The sequence below is a fragment of the Triticum aestivum genome, chromosome 3B (genome assembly GCF_018294505.1).
Source record: "Triticum aestivum cultivar Chinese Spring chromosome 3B, IWGSC CS RefSeq v2.1, whole genome shotgun sequence".
Lineage (NCBI taxonomy): Eukaryota > Viridiplantae > Streptophyta > Magnoliopsida > Poales > Poaceae > Triticum > Triticum aestivum.
This window is the reverse complement of record NC_057801.1, coordinates 44,158,002-44,176,806: the sequence shown is the minus strand read 5'-3', so window position 1 is coordinate 44,176,806 and position 18,805 is coordinate 44,158,002. Positions and strand designations below refer to the sequence as shown.

Genomic DNA, 18,805 nt, shown 5'->3' with positions numbered 1-18,805 from the left:
CGACCATTCCAGAAGAAAGGTCGCTATAGTCAGTTTACGACCGCCAGCTTTTGACCTTCTCTTTTTGGTCACAAAAAGGTCGCAAATGAAAAACCATGACCTTTCAGTGACCAATAGTGGTGGTCACAAGTTGACATATTTCTTGTAGTGCGTGCTGGACCTGTTCGGACACGCATCTGGCCTCCGGATAAACCTGCAGAAGAGTGCGGCCTTGCCAATTAGGTGCACGCAGGAGCATATGCAGACGGTGACAGGGCTGCTGTGCTGCACGGGTGGCTCTTTTCCTTGCCGGTATCCCGGCCTCCCGCTCTCGATAAGGAAGCAGACGGCTGCGCAGTTCCAAGAGATGGTCGACCAGATGGCAGCGCGTCTACCGACCTGGAAAGCCGCGACGCTGCCCAAGAGCAGCCGCCTTCTGCTTGTCCAGTCTGTCCTGAGTGCTATCCCAGTTCACTCCAATGCTTGCAATGGGGTTGCCACCGAAGACCATGAAGGCGATGATCAAAATCTGTAGGGGTTTCCTATGGTGTGGAAAGGAAGAAGCAGGTGGTGGCAAGTGTGCCGTGGCATGGGAATCATTGAGTAGACCGAGGTAGGCAGAAGGACTTGGAGTTCCAAACCTGCGATGGATGAACATCGCCTTGCAAACCAAGTGGCTCTGGCTACAGCGTATTGATCACTCTAGGCCATGGGTGGAATTCAAGTTGAACATACCGGAGGAGGCCAGAGGGCTCTTTCGGGCAGCTGCGAGGATGACCATTGGTGATGGACGTACCGCCCTTTTCTGGGATGACCGATGGCTGACAGGATACCGCATACAGGAGCTCACGCCAGCCGTATATGACAGAATATCTAAACGGACGAGGAAATCCCGAACGGTGGTGGTTGCCCTAACTAATGCAACTTGGGCTCGGGACATCGGCCCAGACATGGACGAGCACGCGCTAGCACAGTACCTTGGGATTTGGCCCCAGGTGGAAAGCGTCGCACTATTGGAACACACACCAGACAAGTTGACGTGGTCATGGGAGAAGAACGGAGCCTTCTCGGCGCGATCGTCCTACACGGCAGGATTTGCAACGCTTCAGGTCTCCCCCACGGCAGTTTTCACATGGTCATCGCATGCACCCCTGCGCTGTCGATTTTTGCATGGCTGGCCCTTCAAAATCGGGTGTGAACCTCGGATAGATTGGCGAGAAGAGGCCTCCCACATCAGGAACGCTGCCCATTTTGCAACCAGGACGATGAAACTATTAACCACCTCCTCATCCGGTGTGTGTTTGCTAGAGAAACCTGGGACGCGGTCTGCCAGGCGACTGGCATCATTGGCGAGGCCCCAACAGCAGCGGATGATCTTCTGGCCTGGACTACTAGACCTGGTTGGCCGGGCGGCATGCCAAATCTTGCGTGCACTACATCTCCTGATCATGTGGGAATTGTGGAAACACAGGAATTCTATTGTGTTCGAGGGGAAGACACCGGACGTGCAGGCACTTCTGCGGAGGATCGCCGCTGAGTGCGCGGTGTGGATGAAGGCAGGGATCATTCATAGCGACTTAGAGCCCTGGATGGCTGGGATAGGTGTGTGGGCAGATAGGGAGTAGTCCCACGTTTTTCCTTTTCTTGATGGGTGGAGTGCGATTGTGGATGTAACGCGAACTATGTAAACTGTGGATGGGGTTTCTTCACCCCTCTCCTTCTTCAATATATGATACGCACACTCGTGCGTATTCAAGAAAAAAAGATATTTTGGTTTATTTCTTTATTGAGGGCTTCATGCATGTCAGCTGCAACCCGCTTCATTCGGCCACTCTCTTGGGTCTTGCTTATTGCTGGGCCAAGACCTAGAGATGGCCTTTGCTTGTTTTCAGGTAGAGAACCTACCGGTAGAAGGAAATGTAGTGTTTTTTTTTCTTTTCCATTAGTGTCCATAATTATATTCCTCTTCACTTCTTTTCCTCATGGCGTCGTGTATGGATCGAGACCCTGCAGCAGTGGCACATCGTAGGATGAAACACAGCGGATCCGTCTTCAAATATGCACCTCTCGAACTCTGTTCCCAATGATGTCGTATGTGGATCGAGAAACTATAGCCACGGCAGGGAACAACACACCGCATGACGTGTGCTATAAGATCCTGGTGCACCGAAGCCATTTGCTAAATGAAATTTATGTCCTACTACCTCCGTCCTGATTTATTGGTCCCGTTCGCATTTTGTGCTTAATTTTGACCTTAAATTTAACTAATAAAATGTTAAAGCATGAAAAAAAATCACTACAAACTATATTCAAATACGAATCAAATGATATGATTTTTTATGACATGCATTATTATTTTCTTAATTAAGTCTATCGTGAAAGTTTGGCGTAAAATACTAACAGGACCAATAAACTTGCAGATGGATGGAGTAGTTAGTACTAATACATTGTTATTTACTCAAACACGTTATTATCATATAAACTAAATCAATACAGCATTATAATGTTAAACTGTGACATGGAGAACAGAGTAAGGAAAGGCGGTTTATCGCCCGTCCTGCACGGCCATATGTACTGTCAGATTGGTTTACTTTAGGCTGGCCATAGTGGAGGTAACATAACCGGTAACATGTATTTGGGACTAGCAAACATGCTTAATTATGTGGCACACAATTAAAGAAGAGAGAGGGTTAGAGTAACATAGGTAGATACCATATCATGTTAAATGCTATACTACTTTGTGTCATGCATGGCAATAAATATGGTCAGCTATGATACTACTTTATGATACTATGCACTATGAAGGTAGTATCATATACTAGTATCATATGCATGATACTAGTATATGATACTCCTCACTATGAGTAGCCTTAGGCTAGTTGTAATGGGGAGTATCATATAGTAGTATCATGCATATGATACTACATCTGTAATGCATAGTATCATGTGTTGGTATCATAGATGACTACATTTATTGCCATGCATGACACAAAATAACACATCATTTAATATGATACTTTATCATAAGAGCATGATTAATAAGAAAGCCGTTGCTGGCTATATATGAGTGCCATGTCACATAAAGCCTTCATAAAAGCCCACCAGTACAACAGATTAGCTATAGTCTAGCTATTGGTATTTAATGTTTGCAAGTGGGGAAAGGCAAAGAGAGACATGTGATTGGTGAGAAGAGAGGAATGTCGGCTCACAAGACTGCATGCAGAATTCTTTTTCTTGTTTCTTGTGCTGGAGCCGGCGCTAGCTGAATCGCCCGCCTCCTTCTCTTTCCTCCATTCTCTCTCCTCCAGCAATGACTTTGATGACGTGGAACAGCATATAGCCAGCTGACTAGCACTTATTGTACTTGATCTAATATGATACTCAAGCCTCTCTTTCTTCATTTATTTCTATGCCACATCATCAAAATAGCTTAGTTGGCATGCATGATACTACCTATGATACTCCCATTACGGGCAGCCTTAGTAATCAAGCACACCATCATAAATGCACTCAATTCCATGACCGGTCACTTGTATTAATTTGTTGTGCATACGCCATGGGTTCCCACCCCCCACCACCACCACACACACACCCACCCCCACGACGAAACTCCTCCCGGTGCAATCACATAGCGAATCTAGCCTTCTTATCATCTTAAGTTGACTACTATTGCTAGCTAGATCAAGACGACACATGCTGCAGTTGCTCAGCTTATGCTGGTCGCCCTAGTGGCCGCTAGCTATGCTCCTCGTAGCCACCGAAGCGGCTATCTCCTGTGGACAGGTGAGCTCTACCTTGAATCCCTGCATCTCCTATGCCAGCGGCAACGGCGCCAACCTGACTGTGGCCTGCTACAGCTGTGTCAGCAGTGTGGCCAGCGCAGCACGGAGCACCGCTGACAAGCAAGTGGCGTGCAACTGCATCAAGAGCTCTCCCGGTGGGCTCAATGCTGGCAACGCCGTCGACATTCCCTCCAAGCGTGTGGCGTCAACATCCCCTACGCCATCAGCTCTTTCGTCGACTGCTCTAAGATTTGCTGATCAACCAATGGTCACCATGTGTACGTTGAGGTCACCACACCACACACACACACACACACACACGAAAAAAGCCTTCGTATTATCTCATGGAGGAGGTGGTGGCGGATGAGGAGGAGGATGAAGAGGAGCAGGTGGGGCAGGAGGAGGAGGAGAAGGAGGAGGGGGAACAGCTGTCGAAAGCAGAGCCCGTGAAGAAGGAGGTAGCGGAGCCAGAGGGGAGTAGGTGGAGGTGTGGCTGTCTGCGGGCTTCGCCGTGGCGGATGCCAAGGTGGAGTACGAGGCCGCCCAAGCGATGGAGATGGTAGAACAGACCGCCGTCCATGAGTCCATCTAGGACGAGGTCTATGTCGAGGCTAACCGACAGTTCATCGGAATAAAACAGGCGGCGATGGAAGCACTGTTCATAGAATTGGACGGGAAGGCGGAGGTGGAGGAGGGGCCAGAGTCTTCACAGGCGCAGGAGCTACCGCACTTTCCCATCTACCTAGCCCCAGGCAAGGAGACCGTCAACATCTCCAACAATAGTTCTTTTAGCTATGTACGTAGTACATAGGTTTTTATTTACATGGCTGTGCTATTTGGGTACGGAGGTACGAAATTTGAGTTTTATGGTTGTGGCGGACGTTTTTGCTGTGCTGTCCGGTCACTGTCCGCGGACGCGTCCGCGGGTGTTTTGGGGCCTGCTTAGTGTGTTTGTGGTTGGAGATGCTCTAATGACGCATCCATCGGCATTACTAAATCATCATGAGACATGCTGCTACATTGACGGATGAGGCACTTACCATTAATAAAAAGCCGAGTGGACTATGGCACTGAATACTTGCACAGAGGCAAATTAACATCTATTCACTCCAGGTGAACCAAGGGGACAGTGACATTTGGTGCTGAATTACAAGTCTCCCAAGTGCACATTTTTGCTCTGTGGTAATTTAGAATGTGTATTTGTAAAACAACTGAAAATATATTAACTAAGAATATATTTATATATGCATTTAGATCGAATATCGTCCGGTTTTGTACCAACTTAGTTCCATTGATATATTACTAGAGTTAACGTGGAACGATCAATTTCGTTTCTGAAGGTGGTGCACACATCCACGTGAACGAAAAAGACAGGCAAGGGTATCTTGTGAGGAAACAAGAGATAGTGTTCCTTTGTTTTCTCTTAGAACAAGACTGGCAATGGCGTTCCCCACAAATAAATTGTAACAACAAGAACAACAACAACAATAATAATGACTATAATAGTAACGACGACCAAGAAGATGATGGACATAAAGGTCTTAACATGAACATGTGTCCTTTTGTGTTTTTGAGTTGCTAGAATCGTGGGATCACCTTCGGATAAAACATGCATGATGTACAAATAAAAATTCGAAATGTAGCTCTGAATATGGTACCAATGAATGTTAAGCTGTGATATTGGGACCAAGTAAGGCAAGGTAGATGATCCCCAGGCATGCATGACCACATGCACAACTAGATTGATATAGTTCACTTGTCGAGCTCATCATAATTAATGCACTCAACTACCGAAATCACTGATTAAAGAGTACTCTTTGTAAATGTCACTCACACCTTCCCATGGTGCAACATGTGTTGAACTGCATGTGCGCCACTTGTCGCAACCTGGGATTTTTCCTTTTTCGTAGATTTTTTATTCAAAATGTTTTATCTCTCAACCATGTGTCCAAATCCTGAACCATTTCACCGTTGGATTCCTCGCATCGAGATCTTCAAAACTAGATCGTATGTTGATAGTTTTCGACGAACTTTTTTTCACGAAAAAATCGGACGAAAAAAACCCGAACCGAGAGCACGGTTTTCCCTTTCCAAGAGCATGACCAAGCTTCTCGCGGAAGCAAATCCGCACCTCCACGAGAACTAAATTAGTGCCTCTCGTGGAAGGAAAAGAACATATTTTGTCTTTTCTGAGATGCACGGCCGTGCTTGTCGTGGAAGCAAATCCGTGCCTCCACGAGAAGTAAATTAGTGCCTCTCATGGTCAAAAAAATCCAAGATTTTTCCCTCTCGCATAAGCAAATTCTTGACTCCACGAGAAGTAAATCAGTACCTCTTGTGGATGGAAAAAACATTTTCTTCCCTTTTCCGAGATGCACGGCTGTGCTTCTATTGGAAGCAAATCCGGTTTCCGCTTTGAAGCTGAGCTATTGGATTCGGTAGGCCAGAGCGTATTTTGGGTAAAAATGATGATGTACGTATATGCACAGTTCAATGGTCGTGCTCACCATCATAGATGCACTCAACTACTCCATGGTCGGCCACTATATGACTGCGTACATGTCTTAGTCTCATAGTTAATCTGCTGTGTACACGCTAATCAACCACATTCCACCGCTAGTGCTTGGTCCATCCATCGGCCCAACCAAACGGTAACAACCAACCATCTCCTAAATGCATTAACACCCATAAATCAATTCCAACATCCAACAACCTAAATTCATGCATTTGCTCGCATCAATTGAATTGGCACACGTAGACACAATACTTGACACCAAGAAACTACACTGTTTATTCCGAATGGAATCCCGTGATGGTAAGAAGCCCTATTTAAGCCCATGCATCCCCACGAAACTCCTCACCATTACAATCACTTAGCAAATCTAGCTATCTCATCATCTCTGCCTGAGCTCACTACCACTACTATTGCTAGCTTGATCGAGATGGCCCGTTCTGCTGTTGCTCAGGTCGTGCTCGTCGCCGTGGTGGCCGCTATGCTCCTCGCAGTCACGGAGGCGGCTGTATCGTGCGGTCAGGTGAGCTCTGCCTTGAGCCCCTGCATCTCCTATGCACGCGGCAACGGCGCCAGCCCATCTGCGGCCTGCTGCAGCGGCGTTAGGAGTCTAGCCAGCTCAGCCCGGAGCACCGCTGACAAGCAAGCGGCGTGCAAGTGCATCAAGAGCGCTGCTGCTGGGCTCAACGCTGGCAAGGCCGCCGGCATCCCCACAAAGTGCGGCGTTAGCGTCCCCTACGCCATCAGCTCTTCCGTCGACTGCTCTAAGATTCGCTGATCGAGCACTTGCTGCCATCGTTGTTGCTATCGTACGTCCCCTACGCCATCGTTGCTGGATCTACGCTTAGTACGTTGAGGTCACATACACGCACACACACATATATTTATGAATAAATGCTCTCATATTATCTCACTGCGTGAGAGAGAGACACACTGTCCAAGCAGCTCTGCATGGCCGGCCACACTGTTGTATCGATGTTTGGTTGTTCCTCCACTCCCCGAGGTTGCTGTACTTTGTACCATGTGTACTTTTGATATATGGATTGTATACACAGCTGATCAGCTCTACTTGCGTGCGCATGTTATTCAGCACTTTTGATATATGCAAGACTGGCAAAGCATTCCATTCCAGTTTGTTGCTCCAAGCAAGACGTAGGAATGAACCCAACAATTTACTAGGAATGGAACTATGGTATTTCACTCATTTTGGTTCCTCAAAACATCCTAAAACTTGAAACACACAGAATTCTAGTGAATGCAACCACCAACAAAAACTCCTACTGGCTTAATTATAAGAAATCAGAATATACTTAGAACTGCTTAAATCACCATCATCCAATACACTGCAATATACTTCTAGACAGATTAAGGTAAATTTCAAACAGTGTACATGAAAGATCATCCAGAGAGATGTCAATTAATTAGACACTGGTTGTTAGCTTGTAGGGCAAAAAATTGGAATACTCTTGGTTGTGATAGTACGTACAATATACTTCATGTTTGTTATAAATTGATCGGAGAGTATGAACTTGTAATTATGGATCCAATCACAGTAATAAACCGGCGTTCTGACAGGGTACGACATAAGAAAGCTGAGTGGACTGCGGCACTAAATACTTGCACAAATAGAAAGTTAATATCTACTTTTCGCTATAGGTGGACCATGGGAATAATAGAATTTTCTCCTTATTTACAGGAGGCGCACGGATGGACATATTCTCTCCATGCTAATTTGAGTCAGGTGTTTGAATTTTTCCAAAAATATACTATACCTGAAATATATTTATAAATTTATACGAAGTTCACCTTTTCATCTCACATAGCTCGATCGAATGGCTTAAGTAACCGTGGGATGATCAATTTTCTTTTTCTATGTTGTATCCTCATCCACATGAAAAAAACGACAATCATGGGTAACTTTTCAGGGAAAAAAAGATGATGCTTATTTAGTTTATGAAAAACAGTTTTGACGATGACTTTCCCCACGATGACGGTTGGTAAAGCCTTCAACTACAATATGTTGTTTTTGTGTTTCTGAATTGACAGAATTGCAAGATCAGTTCAGGAAAGAAATAATGTAATGTGACCAAAATAAGCAAACATAACTTGCGGCAATAAACAATTTATTTTCATTTCCTGATTGAGAGATTTATTCACTGCCTGCATTGCAACTATAAGTTGCACAGATTTTTCTTATTGTTTCAAGCATTTTAGATTGGATATTAAAAACTTCAATCAGACACAATTTGAATATTACAAAATTGATGTCATTGTAAGTCTATGTTATCAATTACTTTTGCAGTTTTAGTACATTTTAGTGATAGCCTTCAGCTTGGAGTACATGGACTAAATGCTTATGGTATAAAAAATAACAAGAAAGTTATGTTGTGTCACATTGAAAGTGGATAGTTGATCGTCAGCTGCTTGCCAATATCGCACAAGCACATAATTTCAGTCTTTTTCCATCAAAAACTGTACTCCCTCCGACCCATAATAAGTGTCGCATCTTTGAGCTAAGGTTTAACTAACCTTAATTTAAAGCTGCGACACTTGTTTTGGATCAGAGGCAGTAGAATTTTCCAAATACAGTTTGGTATCCGAATTTAGATAACTATCCAACTTCGGTAGGAAATATGAACTCCATATGTTTATTGAAGTTCAAATAGATATATCTAATTTTATTCAAGTGATTTTAGTAAAAATGTGGCCCAAAATGTGTATCTCATAAATTATCTCAGTGCTAAAAGTTCTAAAATTTTAGAATTTTCCGAATACAGATTGGTATGTAAGTTTCGATATCATTTTAGCTTTGGCAGAAAATATGAACATATATTTTGATTCAAGTACAAATAGAAATATGTAAATTTACTAAAAAAAACTAGTCTAACATATTTTTCCAGAGAAGGCCTCGGTGCGAAAACTTACGGCGGGGCACGACAAGATGTTGGGTTTCTATTCTCTTCATAGGCACCGCGCCATTGTCTTGCAAAATGTATGATTCATCATTTGGTCCTCCTTATTACCATCGCATCTCCATGACATACGTGGTTCTCACGCCAAGGAAAAAAGTGAGCTTTATAGGATAAGGGCGTCGCTGTCAAAAACTGTTTTACGGGTCTCCGTTGCACAAATTTGGCGTGTCGTAGATATTGCTAAGAGCAACTCTAGCAGACCCCGCATCCCGCCGGCCCGCAAAACGCGTTTGCAGTTCGTGCAAAACAGCTTTTGTGGGTCGGCTCGGGTTGACACAGATGCAGACCCCCAAACGGATCCGTAAAAAAGCATATTCACGGAATATACTTTTTTACGGGTCAGCTATGCGGGATCTGCTCTTTGCGCTGCTGCATCCCGCATATCAGCGGCCCGCAAATATCAAATACAACATAATTCAACAATCGAAAAGAAACTGAATTATTCCAATCAAACATAATACAATAATCATCCGCATTACAAATAATTATTCAAATAACTGTAGCAAATTTAAATAGTGCAATACAAAATTTGTCATGAATAAAAATACAAATGAATACAAAAATAAGTCACTGCCCAGCCCTTTGCCAATGGTGCTCAATGAGATCTTCCTGAAGTTGAAAGTGGGTGTCTACATTTTCAATCTCCTTGTATGTCTGAAGAAAAACTCTATTGCGGTTTGAGTCTCTTACTAGTTTGACACGGCTACCACATTGTTGTAAAAGAATTCTAAGTTCAATCCTCTATCATCTTGAATCATATTGTGCAGGATAACACAACATGTCATTATGTTCCTCAAGGTTATGTTATCCCAAAGACGAGCAGGACCACGGACAATGTCAAACCTAGATTGCAAAACACTGAATGCTCTTTCAATGTCTTTTCGGGCTGCCTCTTGCACCCTTGCAAATTCACATTTTTGTTTTTGGGTTCTTTGATGCTCTTGACAAATGTGCACCATGGAGGGTATATACCATCTGCAATATAGTACCCCTTTGTGTATTCATGCCCATTGATAGTGTAGTTGCAAGCAGGAGCATCATCACAAGCAAGCCTAGCAAAGAAATGAGACCGTTGCAACACATTGATATCATTGAGAGTGCCCGGCATACCAAAAAAGCAATGCCAAATCCACAAATCTTCGGATGCTACGGCCTCTAGCACAATTGTTGCATCACGAGACTTGCCACAATACATTCCTTGCCAAGCCTTGGGGCAATTTTTTCAATTCCAATGCATACAATCAATACTACCTAGCATGCCAGGCCAACCTCTCCTCTCATTTGATGCCATCAATTTCTTTGTGTCATCTTCATTGGTGCCCGAAGATACTCAGGACCGAAGACACGGATGATCACTTTCACAAATCTACGCACAGACTCAATTGTGCTATCTTCACCAATGTGAAGATACTCATCGGCATAGTCAGGCAGAACGCCATATGCAATCACCCGCATAGCTGCGAGATTTTTTGATATGCACTAAATCCCTTTAAGCCCTGTAACTTTTCTTCTTTGAGTAAAATACCGGAAATTTGCCTCGCAAGCTTCAACAATTTTCACAAAGAGGTATCGGCACATTCGGTACCTTCTCCGGAAGAGGTGCGGAGGATATGTAGGATTCTCCGCGAAATAGTCTTGCATCAACATCTCGTTCCCAAGATGGCGATTCCGAGGAATGCACAAACGACCGACAGTCGATCCTCGCCTCCTCTTCCGGTGCTCGTCTTCATGCTCCTTCACGGCAAGCGCCATGAATAATGTTTGCTGCCGGAAGTTCGCAAGCATGCTCTCAACATCCGAGTCGTCTGAATCATCCGAATCGGATTGCAAGAACTTCTCGCACGGGGTCAACTCCATCTACACGCACACCTGCGCGTCAATCTACTACACAGCTCGCAAAAATCACAAAAAAGGGACTAACCGGTGGCGGGTGATACCGGGCGGCGACGAGGGGGTGCGCTGGACGGTGGTCCATCCCCGGCGGCGGCGACAACAACGGGGGCGGCTCTTCTCCCCGGATCCGGAGGGGCAGTGAAGCGACTCAGCGCGGGAGAGTGTGGGGCGGCCCCGGGGCGCGATTCCGCCCGAAGATATGGCCGAAATCGCAGGCGGCGGGCGGGCGGAAGCAAAGGGCGGGCGGCGGCGGAAGGAGGGGGAAAGCGCGCGTGCTGAAATGTCCCTCCCGCCAACTGCTTCTCTCCGATGCAGGGCACCGCAGCCGCGAGGGGGAAACCCGTGTTTTCCCGGGTTGGGGCGGAGAATTTGCCGCGCCCCCTAAATTTTTTTGCGGGCCGGGGCGGGATGCGGGGTCTGATCGGGCAGGCTTTCCGGCCCGTACCCGCATTTTGGCAGTTATTTTGCGGGTCGGGGTGGATGCGGGGTCTGCTAAAGTTGCTCTAAGTTCCCCATGGCTCCTACTCTTACGCTTTGCATCTGTAGGAAGATGCATCCTGGTACTCCTATCTCATTTCAAAATCCCGTGTTGGTATGTTGAAGACTAGAAAGTCAATGTAAGTTGGTTTTTTAACTTTGCCCAAAGAAGTTGGGTTTTAATTCCTTGTAGCAGTACAAGGTAGGAGGTGTGTGTGAAATGAGAGCGCGGAGAAGTTTAATGACCTGCGCGGCAGAGGTTGGCTGTTGGCCCCATTTAATATGTCAGCGCTGTTATATACATCTACAACATCGTGGCCCATTGATTTGGTCCATGCTTGCACAATGCTCTGCCGACGATTTGAGGAGCTCGATGTGCCGACCAAAACAACGTGGGTGTGTCTAGAGACGGAGGGAAAACTTCCAGAGCTGATAGCATTGTAAATTTAGTTACCACTCCCTCTGTTCATGGATAAGTATACATACAAATTTAAAGTCCATTGAAAAGATAGAAGTACTCCAACCTCATTCCTAGTAGCGCCACTTGTGGATCAAAAGACCATAGATGGGAGCGCTGCAACACACCCATGTTCCTCTATAGGATCCGGATGCGGCAAAGCCACTTGCATAATAAAGTTGATATTTTGTAACACAGAAGCGGAATACCGGTGCACCATACCGCCTCTCGCAGCGCCGCTCTTCTTCTTCCTCTTGTTGCCTCACACAACTCTCTCTTGTTTCCTTGTTTCTCTCACGAACACAAAGACACACACCTGGGCAGAAAACACACACGCGCACACACACATTCACCAGGGAGAAAATTAGCTTTGCCTTATCTCTCCCGGTGACAATCACATGCGCTATATGGTTTCCTTCAGCCCTCACGGCCTCCGTTTTCATTAATATGCAACACATATATATACATCAGGGGCAAGCACTCAAGCCCCACAACTCACGCCACTACACTTGCCACTAACCCATGCACTTACGCATCACCCGGCCACTATCTCAACTATAACTCCATGCACTACGACACTATCTACCCACTAACTACATGCACGTATATACTCGTCACTTGTGCCAATCTCTCAACGGTCACATGACCCGGATATGCAGCTAACTACGACTTGCATGCAACTAACTCACAAGATCTCTTGTCTCCTCCATAATCAGTCCAGCACGTCCGGTCATACACGTGCTTGCCGTATCACACAGCCTTGCCGCCTAGCGCAGCATTGCAGCTTCACACTGCCGTCGGCATCTCACCGTGCTCGCCATATCACACGGCGTCCTAGCATATCGCCTTCTCCGCACATCTCCGTTGAAGCTTCACCGGACTAGCTACTCTCTAAAATCACCTAAGTTACATGCATGACGAAAAAACCAACAATCGGATACAATGAAATCAAGATTAAAGCTAACATTTTCCCCCTTAATCTTGATTCTCTAATTTTCGACGCGGATCACCCGGAACCACTTCACAACACCATCGCAGCGCCACAACCACTTGTCGGTGTCGACGCCGTCGTGGCGCCGGTTGCCATGGACCATCTCGTAGTGGATGACGCCCTCGCAACGCCAATCACCACACCGTCCTGCCGTGGACGACGCCGTCGCGACGCCGAGTACCACAACCTCCTACCGCATGCAGCGGCCATCTCTTGACGTGGACGACGCCTTCGCGGAGCCGATCGCCACGCCGTCTTGCCGCACGCAGCGGCCACCACTTGGCATGGACGACGCCTTGGCGACGCCGATCACCACGTCATCACCATCTCGCGGCACCGCAATCAGCCACCAGCGGTTTCGCGCCGCCACAAACCTCCTCCTTGCCACCGGCCTCCATCTCGCATGGAGTACGCCACGCCGCCGCCGCTGCGGATCAAGCAGGCTATGTATACCAATTGTTGGCGCCGCCTCTCGCAGCGCCACTCTTCTTCTTCCTCTTGTTGCCTCACACAACTCTCTCTTGTTTCCTTGTTTCTATCACTAACACAAAGACACACACCAGGGCAGAAAACACACACGCACACACACATTCATCAGGGAGAAAATTAGCTTTGCCTTATCTCTCCCGGTGACAATCACATGCGCTATGGTTTCCTTCAGCCCTCACGGCCTCCGTTTTCATTAATATGCAACACATATATATACATCAGGGGCAAGCACTCAAGCCCCACAACTCACGCCACTACACTGGCCACTAACCCATGCACTTACGCATCAGCCGGCCACTAGCTCAACTATCACTCCATGCACTACCACACTATCTAACCACTAACTACATGCACGTCTATACTCGTCACTTGTGCCAATCTCTCAACGGTCACATGACCCGGATATGCAGCTAACTACGACTTGCATGCAACTAACTCACCAGATCTCTTGTCTTCTGCATAATCAGTCCAGCACGTCCGGTCATACACGTGCTTGCCGTATCACACAGCCTTGCCGCCTCGCGCAGCATTGCAGCTTCACACTGCCATCGGCATCTCGCCGTGCTGGCCGTATCACACGGCGTCCTAGCATCTCGCCTTCTCCGCACATCTCCATTGAAGCTTCACCGGACTAGCTACTCTCTAAGATCACCTAAGTTACATGCATGACGAAAAAACCAACATGCGGATACAATGAAATCAAGATTAAAGCTAACAGTTTTTACTTTCACTCCCTTTGTGTAGAACCGAGATTTTATTGTATGTTTTACCATGTACACTTCCAGTATATTGTTTATACTTATAATCATTTCTCCTGATATTTTATTCCACATAACAACCGTGAGATACGGCAGAAATAAAGTTAATGCAGAGGATCTCTTACGGGTTTAAATTATAAGAGATGGGATGATCATTATATTTGAGTCATGCTGGTAGTAAAACTGCTATTTATTAGCCATTTGTCAGCAGACACGGGTAAGGTAACTAGGCATTGCAACTGGAAAAATTGTAGAAGTAATATATGATAGACAAGTAATTTATGTCGATCATGTCCATCACCTTTGTTTTTTTCCGACGAAGACTTAATTTAGTGACTCAAAATGAAGCATCGAGATAATACAAACACAATGAGCTCCACAGATAGAATGAACACAGCCAAGATGAAGGCACACACACACACACACACACACACACACACACACACACACACACAAATTTGCTGGCCAATAAAGAAGTCATAAAAGACCCAAGTTATGCCGAAGCGAGCAAAAAATGAAAGTGCAAAGCATTCAAGTCCACTATCGACAAACTACAATAATGACCATATTCTTACCAACCCAAAGCGTGCCATTGATAGTAGTAGGAGTAGTAGTGGTGGTGATGGTAGTGGTAGTGATAGTGATAGTGGTTGTAGTAGTGGTAGCGTCTCCCCCTCAGAAAATATGGATCTACCCGATCCATAAAGAAAACAACCACCACTTTTAGGACATTTTTACAATTCTCTTTCACTTGCATTTTCTTTCGTGAAGGCTCGCTCTCGTTTTTCTTACATCCTTCCCTTTTTTCTTGAGAAATGTATCTGTGGCTACTGTTGTTTTGCCAGTCTCTCTGTCCTCAGTAATGAACTCTCGCTAACCGCACCCTATAGGGATCATCGAATCGATAGTAATAAGCCCTGTTTCAAGAGGTTCGTATAAAGAACGCCTGGAAATTATAGATGAACATGTGTGTGTTTTGAGTTGCTTGATCCACGGGATCACTTTGTAAAGAAAGCATGTGATATGATGTATAAATAAGAAAACACAACGTGTGGGTAGCAACAAGTTATTTCATGTCGTACTTGAGAGGTTTATTCACCTCCTATAGTACTACTATCAGTTACACGTTTTTTTTATTTCATGTCATTTTTTACTGAAAATTTAAAAAGGTATATATGGCATTGTATATATATGTTGCATCTATGTTATCACTTATTTTTGTTGTTTCAGTTAATCTTACAAACTATCTATATTAACAACCATTTTTTGTTTTATGGTAATCACACACTAATTACTCCATGCTCCACAAGGCCCATCCGCAGTTAGCCCCAACGTTTCCCTATCTCTCCCCAATTAACTCCCCCCCCCCCCCTTTGAGTTCCCATGGCTCTCTTTATCTTCTAGCAGTATATGGCAGAAAATCTCCTTCATCACCCCAATTAATTCCCCTACCAACTGATTTTCCATGACTTTCTTTATCTTCTACGACAGATTATCTCCATCTTCTACACCAAACAAATGCATCCTGGAGATGTGAAACTTCAGGTCGTGTGCCATGGAGAAGGTGGTCATCAAGTAACCTAAAGAACCCGCACAGAATGGCCAACGACATCTTCATCTACAGGTACACCGAGTCCTTGCATAGTCAGAGCCGGAACGCCATGAACTTGAACGGCAACGCATTGCATAACGTCCGGTTGTCGCCGATCCACCGCTTGCAGGAAGATAGCAGTGTCGGATCCCCAATTGTACTCGATCCGCCCCCGTGGAGAAGGGCACGTAATTCACCATGCGCCGACACGCATTTTGGTGTCGTTCGGGAGCACCTTCCCTTCGATGGTGCTGATGACGCCCATGAGCCGGTAACTAATCCCTTACCTTAATACCTAATTATATCTATCAAAATTACCACACGGGGCTGTTAATATTTCTTCATGGACCTGTGTGTCGGCTCATACAGGTGGAGTTCCTTATGTATCTCCCACTCGCATGCCAGTTGATTCATGTCAGGTTGTTCCTACATGGTTTGCCGATTGTTTTTTGACACACATATTTGAATGAGTATCCGTATTATTTGCTATCCCAACGATGCATGGTCACTGTTTGTTCTTCTGTATTGTTATCAAATTGTCTTATCTAATTTAATACTCATGCTTCTTTGTAGGGAGGTGCTAGATGACTCCACACAAGCTTTGAAGCCCTGGATTGAAACCAGGAGCATAAATGCGTATTTAGTTTCCTCTGCTCCGTAAAAAAAATGTGTTTTCTCTATTATGCATTTGATTTCTCAGGTAGTGTTATTTCCACTCAACTTTTTTAAATTTGGTTGATTGTGCTCTGGCAGATTGTCTTAATGCTTCCTGCTATAAACTTCTGTAATACCTACTTGGTATACTACATACAACTTACGTAGTAAAATGCAGAAGATTGATTTACAACAGGAGTCACCAGACAATACATAGTAAGTATCTCAAAATGACAATTTGTATATAATGTTTTATGTCATCTCCAATTTAGAATCTCTGTACTTAATGTGTATGTATACATTGGTATGTATGTAAATTATATGAGATTAATTATGCCGTACCACTATATTTAATAAAAGTATCACATAATGCACATTTCACTATCTTAAGATCATATATCTACTATGCAAACATAGGAATCCAATTTATGTATTATCATATATGCATAGGACTAAGAGTTCTCACAGCAACACGCGGGGCATCATCTAGTTCTTTATCATTTCGTCTGCCTTAGTGCCAACAAGATAATTTCTAGACTATTTTTCCATGGGCCTGCAGATTTTATTTCCTGCATGCCTGCATAAACCTATCTCTCTGCATGCGAGTAATTATGAGACATTGCATGCGAACCTAAAACAGGGGCATGATAGGAAACTATCGCTGAATCGCTGGACCACGCAGAGTATTGAGGGGAAAATTGAAAAAAAAATAGGCACTAGTTAGGATTGGAGGGAGCACAATGTTAGGGACATAGCTCTAAGAAACAACGTCGTGAGACTAACTTTCACAAATTTGCAGTTCCCTTAATATTGCTATGTTTCTCATGCCTCCTACCCTTATGCATCGAAATTATAGAAAGATGCATCTTGGCACTCCTATGAGATTTCAACATCTCGTACTAGTATATTCAACAATACAAAGTTGGTGTAGGGTATCCCGATTTCTTGCAGCATACAAGTTGGGAAGTGTGTATGAAAAGAGAGCCCGGAGAAGGAAAAAGACACATTTTGAAGACATTGGCAGCAGAGGTTGGCGTTGCCGCATTAATGCTTCCAATGCTACGACACATATATCTACATTATGACACATTAATTTGGTCCATGTTTGGACGGTGCTTCCATACAATTTGACGAGCTCGATGTGATAACATGGGCGTGACTAGTATAGCTTTTGAATTAGTTGAGACATAGGATTTAGATGTGCAATACTTATGGCACATCTAGATGTGCTTTGGCAAAACTTGATTTTGATTTTGCATTTGGTGGTACAATACAATCCGACCTAGTATGGCGCGATCATTAGAAATAGGAATCCCGTGTTTCAATATTATTGATGTTGTATGTGTGGCTGAAAAAAAATATCATAGCTCACAGATGATTCCATGTATCACTGGTGCGGTTAAAAAAGCGTTGGATGTGTATCATAGTACATAGTCCCAATAGCAGCGGCATGGCGCACACATATTCCAAATTGGATCCGGGTGCACCAAAGTGGCCAAGCCACTTTAGAAATATAGTTTATACTTTACTTAGTGCTATGTACGTATGGCTATTTACCCGAAATTCTTTTCTTAATATAAATTAAATCAACAATCAAAATGCAGATCTGAATATGGCATTAATGAATTTTTAAAATGTGACAAGGGGAAAAGGTAAGACAAGGTAGTTACTCCCAAACCCTGTACGACCAATACCACATGCACCCATGAGACTGGTATAGTTCACTAGTCGACCTCACCATCATCAATACACTCAACTACTCCACAGTTGGTCATTGTGAGTACGATGTCTTTGTGAACATAATTATTAAAAAACATAGTATCATATTTTTGTCCATATTTTTTATTGGGTTTTGAATTTCTGTGCCCTAGGTAATTGTGCTCTGTTTTGCCCATATCATCTAACTTTCCCCACTTTTCCCCTCCACCACTCGCCTCATTCTCACAAAAGCCAAAACGGAGCTTTGTCGCCGGTCAAACCAGTTGATAGTTACCGCTCAGTTACTGACATGTGGGGCCACAGTTCTTTGGACATGCGGGCCGCGTATGGTACGTGGTCCATGGTTGTGACCGCTTATGACGAAGTGGGATCTGGGATAGGTGAGCTATCGCTTTCTTTTGCCTAAGATAGCCTGGCCCCGAGTGAGCAGCCTCATCCCCACTCTCTGCCAATGCCGTTGTTCGCGTAGCAGTCCCACGCCACCATACCCTAGCAGTCCCGCCGCCTACTCGACCGTATGCCTTAGCTCCA

The 18,805-nt window shown here is 44.8% G+C and overlaps 1 protein-coding gene across 1 annotated transcript; it reads left to right on the top strand.

Moving 5' to 3' along the window:
* Window positions 1–6,602: 6,602 nt before the first annotated feature.
* On the top strand, window positions 6,603–7,341 carry LOC123068472 (non-specific lipid-transfer protein 4.1). The gene has a single exon (XM_044491053.1). The coding sequence runs from the start codon at window positions 6,704–6,706 to the stop codon at window positions 7,049–7,051; it is 348 nt and encodes a 115-aa protein (XP_044346988.1). The 5' UTR covers window positions 6,603–6,703; the 3' UTR covers window positions 7,052–7,341.
* The last annotated feature ends 11,464 nt before the right edge of the window (window positions 7,342–18,805 follow it).

Excerpts from the sequence above, each read along its gene's own strand:
- LOC123068472 (XM_044491053.1), top strand. The coding sequence starts at position 6,704 with ATGGCCCGTTCTGCTGTTGCTCAGGTCGTGCTCGTCGCCGTGGTGGCC.